Raw genomic sequence first — 7,868 nt, 5'->3', positions numbered from 1 at the left:
TGACACTATAGAAATTAAGAAAGTGGAGTCCAACTTGAGGGGTAGAGACACCTTCAAGCATTTTCATCCTAGACAAAAGAAAAAATAAAACCAGTTTGATCAATTTATTAAAAACTAAAATACGTGGTAGAAAATGGAAATTTCAAACCCAACAGCTAACCAACAAAAAGGAAGGAAGAAAGAAACAAGGGGGAAATTAGGAATGAGTTCTGCAAACGCTTCCTGGAGTCTGTGGAGGTTGACCTAGACTTGAGTCGCCCCCCCCCACCCAAAGGTCCTACGGACGTTGGCTCACCCACGTGCCGGAGCGCCAGTTAGCATAGACCACAGCTAAGAAAGCATCTAAGCGGCGCACGTTAAATAACCCGAGATATTCCCCGAGCGCATGTTCTGACCGCCAACCGCGTCGTCCTCCCCGCGGCTTCGGATGATGCGGAGCCCCGCGCCGGCGTCCGGCGGCCGGAAATCCAGCGCCTCCAGCCGGAACCCTAGCACCACCAGTCGGAACCCTAGCAGCACGAGCCGGAAGTCCCAGGACGGCTGGGACAGCTCTCGGAGCTCCACCTCCTCGGTTTCTTCATCAGGCGGCAGCAAGTCGTCGTCCTCGTCCGGCAGGAACCCGGTCAAGATCGCAGCCTGGGCGTTCGGGTCCTGCTTCGTCCCGCCGGTGGAGAGGTCGGAGAAGGGCGATTTCTCGGAGGGCTTCAAGCCACCTTCTCGTAAGCTTCTTTCCTCTCCACCCTTCGTAGGAAGTTTTGGACTTTGGGTTTGGATCGGGGTGAAGTTCATTGTTTTAGAATTTGGCGCTCTCTTTTTGCTTGTATTCTTGTTTTAATTTAGAAGTACATGAGAATGTTGAGGAAAAGTTGCTTTTTTTTTGTATGGATGGTTTTGGGAAAATTGATGTTTTTTTCCTTGTTTTAGATGGTTTCGATCTGTTGTTGGTGGGCAAATAGATCCTTGTTTGACAGAAATTTTCACGCTGCGTAATTGAAATGTTGGATTTTATAGTTTGAGTTTGTCATCATTCTTCAGTGGTAGCAGTACCAGTGCTCAGGAATCTTGCCGTCTTTTTATAAAATATTAACGGAAAAATATATATATTTTTTGATGTGCCATCTCTATCATTTTTCCCCCAAATTGTTTGTTTGTGCTTCAAGCATTTTGGAAGCTTGGAGTGGAAATATTTATTTTTTTTTTAGAATTGGAGTTCTTTGCTTGTTTTGGCTGCTTGATTCTATTGTTGTCTCTCGAATATATTAAAAATATACAAAGATGATAAACTAATTTTTCTGATGCATTTCATCATTCAACTTGTGGATTTTGATTTATTGGTTTGAGATATAGGCAAGAGGACCGGCAACTTTTTATTTTATTCTCATTGATTCTTTTTGATTAATTTGTGTTAGTCACCCCATCGCCTAGTGCATATGGAAGCTCTTGTGGAAGCTCTTGTGGAAGCTCCCGTGGAAGCTCTTATGCTGCCGAGAAGAGGCGATCGGGCAGAGGAATATATAATAGTAATTCAGGAAATACTTCACAGAAAGAGCCTGGAGGTACGAGATTCACCATGGTGGAGATCCGGAAAGCGACTAGGAATTTCTCCCCAGCTTTGGAGATTGGACGTGGGGGCTCTGGGGTAGTCTATAAAGGCCAACTAAATGATGGCACACTTGTTGCAGTTAAGCGTGCCAAAAAGGTTACATGCAGTTGTTTGTTGTTTTGGGATACTATGCTTTTCTTTCTTTTCGAGCAAATGTTTATGCCTTTTCTTCTCCCTTTTCATTGTCTTTATGAAATTGGGGAATAGCTTTTACCCCTTGTTGTCAAAAAAAAAAAAAAAGGTGCTTTTCGTAAATTACATTGGCTTTAACCGAAAATTGAGACTGATATTACCATCGGTCTGTGATTCATTGCAGAATGTGCACGATAACCGTCCAAGCATGGAATTCCAGAGTGAGATTCAGACTTTGGCGCGTGTTGAGCATTTGAATCTGGTTAGGTTCTATGGGTATTTGGAATATGAGGACGAGAAGATTATTGTTGTTGAATATGTTCCTAATGGAACTCTTCGAGAACATCTTGACTGTAAGTTTTTCTTGCATATTTTCCATTTTGTTTTGTTGCAATAGTCATATTTCAGTTTCACTTCTCGCTGTTTTTGTTGTCATTGTACTGTTGTTGATATTTAAAAGATTAGTCATTGTACGAGCCTTGTTTTGATTGATCTTCTAGTATTTCTTTCAACTCTTTGACATTTCATTCTGACATTGTTTAATAAATTTCAGGTCAACATGGAAAACCTCTGGACCTTGCTGCACGGCTGGATATTGCAATCGATGTTGCTCATGCTCTTACATATCTTCATATGTATTCAGGTGTGTTTAGAGTGTTCCAATGTTTTGTTACCCTCGTATGTTTCTATGGTTAAATAACTGAAAATATCAATTGGATGATAGAGAACGGTTATGCATGGTTTGGGCATGAGGGGTTGGGCTTTTTGTTGACAATGATATTCCCATTTTCTTTTGCTCTGATAGAAATGCTGTGAGTGCACTGAAACTTGCCATTTGCTACCTCAATTGTGTTGGGGTCCCACAACCCGGCCTCTAGAAATCACAAAGTTGCTATAGAACAGATTTTAGCAGAAACTGAAGACACATACTAATTATGTGTGTCATTTAGCCATATGATGCAAGTTCCTGCTAGAAGTAGCATGTAATTTGGGTGATTGCATCCAAACATTGTAAAAATGGGTATATGAGATGGAAAACGTGTGTGGGACTTCCCATATGGATGGTTGGATTACAAATTGAAATAGAGATATCATGAAGAGACATGACAACTAGAGCTGTCAAAATAGGTCGGCCCGGCCCGGCTCGGCCTTAGCCCACGTGGGCTGTGATTATGAGGGCCGGGTCGGGCCGGGCTCGACCCACTTGTTAAAATGGGCTGTAAAATTCCAGCTCGGCCCTAGCCCACGTGGGCTGTGGGTTAGGGCCGGCCAGCCCACTTCTTTTTTTTATTTATTTTTTTCCTCATTTCTCCCTTCCCTTCTTCTCAACACCCACCCCGGTCGATCCTCCGCCTTTCTCTGCTAGCGGCCGACCCACACCCATCCCCTCCGGTGCACCACCCACGGTCCCACCCTACCGCCGTCCTCCGCAGGATCATGGGCGAGCGAGCGCTGGTGCTCAGTGCGATTGTGCTTGCGTAGCTTCTCGATCTTGTGTTGGCACTGCACCGAGGTCTTGGAGGAGGCCTAGGGCAGGCAGGTGCAGCGGCGGGTGACGGCGTTGGCGGCTTCCTGCCAGTGGGAGGCACGGAGGTTGCCCCGGCGGAGGGCGTACCACTTATCGCGGTAGGAGTCGATCAGGACTAGGGTTTCCTCATGGGTCCAGTAGGGAGGAGGGAGGCGACGGGAGGTGGAGGAGAGGGGAGCCGGGGAGGTGGAAGGCGGTGCCGGGAAGGGTATGGGGGAGGGGGATCGGGCTGGGGACTGCATGGGGAGGGGGCTTGGGGGAGGCTACAATCGCCGTGCCGGTGGGGGAGGCGCGGAGGAGGCAGGACCATCGGGGAGGGAGGGGAGGGCGCGGAGGAGGCCAGGTGCGAAGAAGACCGGCATCGCTACTGTTGTATCGCGGCTAAAGCAGAAGAAGAGGAAGGGGGAGACAGGAGGAGAGAAGAATTTGAGAGAAAAATCCCCCCTAAAAAAAAAGCCATCAAGTGGGCCAGCCCATGGGCATCAAGTGGGCCGGCCCATGGGCTGACTCGGCCCTAATCCGGTTCAGTCCATGGGCTACAGGGGTCGGGCCAAAAAGCCCACTTTCATAAGTTGGCCAGAATTTCTCAGCCCGACCTGATCCATTTTTAGGGCCAAATGGGCTGGTTGATGGGCTCTGGCCCATTTTGACAGCTCTAATGACAACAGGTGTAATTAAAAGACATGATGGTGAAGGGATGTGATTAGTGGCTATTTGATTTGAACCAATGGACACCTCTTTATAGTGACTATTGATAGAGGGATATGATGGTGAAGGGATGCACCTCATCACAAGTGACTATTGATGGAGGGACATGATGGTGAAGGGATGTGTCTCTTCATAAATGACTATTGATAGTCTATAAATACACGGGATTAGATCCCAAGCTACTCACTTTTCTTTTCATCACTGCAGCCATTGTACATGCTACCATTCTCTTCCCTTCTTCCTTATCATTTCTTGTCAAGAAATCTTGTATATCCAACCATCCTTGTGTGATCACTAGTCTAATTACAATCATACAAGGTTTTATTCTCCATTTCAATTTTTCAATAGAAACAAGGGTTCAGACACAATTATGAACTTGTGCGAACTGCTGGAATGAGACTAAAGTAGGACACCCAGATTTTGCAATCATTTGGAATGCGCAACAACACTTGTTGGAGATGAAATAGGCCAGAAACAACCAGAAACTCCAGAGGAAATGGGATCAAGCAATGTTGTAGACATATCATCGACATAGCATTTGAGTAGATGAAAGGCACAACCATACAACAAGTTTTTAGGTGGAAAACCCCTTAGGGAAAAGACAGGGCAAGATCCACTGGAAAACTCAAACAGAATGAGTACAATCTCCCACAACTTTGCCCTAGGTTTTGGAGTATTGCAATAGATCGGAGCATACAAGAGTTACCTTCCTTTCTGTCTGTTGCACTAGAGAGACTCCTCTTGAAGCTTCTCTAGATTTTAGGGATGGCACTTCTTGCACTCTTCTCCAAGTACTCATCTAGCTTGGGTACAAGAACCCTATAGAGGAACCCTAGAGGAACTCCCTATCTCTCTTTCTTCCCCTCTCTTCTTCCCTTTGACTTTTCCTCCCCATACTCTTCAACATGAGTGGCATCTGACATATAGGGCATGTTTGGTTCATGATTAGAATCGGAATTAACATTGGAATGAATTGGAATAGGAATCAAAATGGCCATATCCTCCGACGTGTTTGGTTTGTGATTGGAATCAGAATCGGAATGGAATTTTAATATAAGAGGAGAGTAGAGATTGGGTTTTTGAGGATGCTTTCCCATTCTCTGTTGGAATCGGAATGAAAATTGGATTACTCCCAACCAAACAATTGGAGTGGGAGTCACTCATTCCCATTCCTCTTCTGGAGTCCAATCCCCCCCAACTAAACATGCCCTTAAAGTGAGGAAACTTCTTATGGGTGAACCCTTGGAACACCATCTTGACTCTCTTCCTATATCAGAATATGAGTTATCCCCAATCACACTTCTTCTTTTCCCGACTGTTCACATGGGAGCTTCATGGGATTGGTCAATATAATGAGCTTCATTACCTTAAGTGAGGAAACTCCTTATGTACTGAATGAATGGAACATAGTAGGCCCAATATAATGTTGGCTTCCTCATGGGATTGGTCCCATGGAACACAAATAAGCCTAATATGAACTCAGGCCTTGTGAGCCTGGACCATATATGTACATCCAACACAAATGGAGGCCTTCCTGTAGGGCCGGCAGGCGTAAACCCAACAAGTTGGTGGTAGAAACCAAATGTTTCACATTCTTATCTCTTGTGGTGTCCTTAAGCACACTTATCCATGTTCATTTTGCCAACCTTCTCTAATTACTATATCAAACAGGACAATACAGCTGTATAACAGTCTGCATCTACATCATTCATGCAAACATATCATGCATTCCCCAGATAAAACTTTCCTTAGTTGTCCTTTATGGTTGAGCTGGGCCAATAACCCGTGAGAGAATGTGGTTGGGCAGTAGCTTAGGGCAAATTCAATGGGATCATGGGAGAACAGGCAGGAAGGGCTATTACATTCATGTGCTGCTGAAAAACCAAGGGTATCAGGAAAGATATATGGCAGACTATCATAGTAAATAACCTGCACTTATATGAATTCGTAGAATCATTAGCTTTCCTGAAAATTTGCTTTTGCTAGCATGGGAATCCATGCTTGAATCTCCAACATCCTGTTCCATGTTGAGAGCTTCTTTTAGATCCTTTCTTTTTAAAATTCCTTGTCCTGATTCATAGAAATTGCTTTCATGCAGATCAGCCTATCATTCATAGAGATATCAAATCCTCCAACATTCTTATAACGGATAATCTCCGTGCTAAGGTTGCTGATTTTGGGTTTGCACGACTTGGTGTGGCTGAGTCTGGAGTTTCCCATGTTTCAACCCAAGTAAAAGGGACTGCAGGCTATTTAGATCCAGAATATCTTAAAACTTATCAACTCACAGAGAAGAGTGATGTCTTCTCATTTGGTGTTTTGCTGGTGGAATTGCTATCTGGGAGGCGCCCCATAGAAGCACAAAGGGATCTCAAGGAACGGGTTACAGCAAAATGGGTATGTATCAGTTTCTTTCATACTGAACTTTTACTTTCTAGTCAATGCCGACTTCTGGATCAAGCTGAAAACACCCTTGGCCTCCCAAGGAGGAGGAGGTTGAAAGCAAGTTAATGAGAACTTGCATGAAAATAATGGAAATGCTTATAACATTTGCATGTGTATAATGAGTTATTTTTTCTGTTTGATTGGTATGGAATGGTTTGTCGCCGTTATGCTAACCATACGGGGAATTCTTTTATGCTCCTACTTATCTTTGTGAAATTACAGGCAATAAAGAAATTTACGGAAGAGAATGCAATACAAATATTGGACCCAAATCTATCACCAAGCCCTGCTACCAATCTGGCAGTGGAACAGATACTTGAGCTCGTATTCCAGTGCTTAGCTCCAGACAGACAGAGAAGACCCAGCATGAGGAGGTGTGCAGAAATCTTATGGAGCATACGTAAAGACTACAGAAAGTTGTCGTCTCTGGATTCCTTCTCCCAATCATCCTATCAAAGAAACAGTTCTCTTATCCACAACAACAAAGAGAAGAGCTGACGAGGGGAAATTTTATGTTGTGGAAGATCTAATTTACTTTTGGAGAAGTTCAGAATACCAAGTCTGGGATCACTCAAATGTGACAGTTGATCAGATGTTCTTGCTATTTAGTGTTTGACAAGTGTCAAGATGTTTTTTTTTTTTTTTTTGGAGGGGGCTGGGGGGATTGTATTCATGGTACTTAGGCAATTGTGTATGCTTTTTGAGTAGGGAAGTATGACAATTCGAATTCTGCTTGATTTTTTTTCCTTTGTGATCTGTTACTATAATGGAGGAGGTATATGGTGAAAACAATAAAGCTGTATATTTTTTTTGTACATCCAGCCCGCTGATTCTTCTTCCTGTTATTTGAAATCCCTATCTAGCGTCATCGATATTTCTTGTTTTGCTAAAGGAGTGCTTTCTCTGGGTACCACTTGCAGTGCATAGTCTGTTACAATGAAGACTCCAACCAATCGGAAGAAAGTAATCAGCTTTTTAAAAAGAGAAACAGATGGTCCATGGCCAAATGCCTGCTGCTTTGGCTGCAAGCCGCTTGGGTTCTAGTTGGTTTTTTGCACAACTGAGTCCATTCCTGTCTGCATTGGATCAAAAATTTAAATCCAAACTTGTCATATTTTCTTATGTCGCAGGTTAGGCCTGGTTAATTGATCCCTGGGTATCCGCCGGCTGAACCAGATCAAGATCATAGGTATTGCCTGGTTAACTACATGAAAATTTATTAACGTAAATACATAATTTTCTAAAATTGTAGGAGTCCATCCTTATATCAAAAGGGTTATATTTTTCTTTAATAATTATGATTAATCTTTCCAGTGCAGCCGAAAGTGTTTTAGTATAGCGCATGAACTAAAGGGGTTTGTTTGGATGCATGACCGTCCTATTGTTAATATATATATCTAGCCAATTTTGGCTAATTTTAAAAGCTCCATTAATGAATAAGAACTAGACATC

At 43.5% G+C, this 7,868-nt stretch overlaps 1 protein-coding gene across 2 annotated transcripts; it reads left to right on the top strand.

Annotated features, from left to right (window-relative positions):
• Positions 1-337: 337 nt before the first annotated feature.
• On the top strand, positions 338-7,231 carry LOC105053588 (calmodulin-binding receptor-like cytoplasmic kinase 2). Of its 2 annotated transcripts, none has more exons than XM_010934816.4 (6): positions 338-719; positions 1,410-1,681; positions 1,920-2,088; positions 2,289-2,378; positions 6,070-6,368; positions 6,639-7,231. In XM_010934816.4, exons 1-6 carry the CDS (start codon positions 428-430, stop codon positions 6,912-6,914), a joined length of 1,398 nt encoding a protein of 465 aa, XP_010933118.1. In that variant the 5' UTR covers positions 338-427; the 3' UTR covers positions 6,915-7,231. The 2 variants fall into 2 exon arrangements, with proteins under 2 accessions (XP_010933118.1, XP_010933116.1); XM_010934814.4 differs by having other exon boundaries at positions 345-719; positions 1,410-1,699.
• The last annotated feature ends 637 nt before the right edge of the window (positions 7,232-7,868 follow it).

The sequence above is a fragment of the Elaeis guineensis genome, chromosome 11 (assembly GCF_000442705.2).
Source record: "Elaeis guineensis isolate ETL-2024a chromosome 11, EG11, whole genome shotgun sequence".
Taxonomy (NCBI): Eukaryota; Viridiplantae; Streptophyta; class Magnoliopsida; order Arecales; family Arecaceae; genus Elaeis; species Elaeis guineensis.
This window is presented reverse-complemented; position numbering and strand designations above follow the sequence as displayed.

What these genes read in the sequence shown, in the direction of transcription:
- LOC105053588 (XM_010934814.4), top strand. Translation starts at nt 428, where the DNA reads ATGATGCGGAGCCCCGCGCCGGCGTCCGGCGGCCGGAAATCCAGCGCC. An exon ending in GGGCTTCAAGCCACCTTCTC is followed by an intron (nt 720 to 1,409) that starts GTAAGCTTCTTT and finishes AATTTGTGTTAG; the next exon opens with TCACCCCATCGCCTAGTGCA. An exon ending in TCTTCGAGAACATCTTGACT is followed by an intron (nt 2,089 to 2,288) that starts GTAAGTTTTTCT and finishes AATAAATTTCAG; the next exon opens with GTCAACATGGAAAACCTCTG.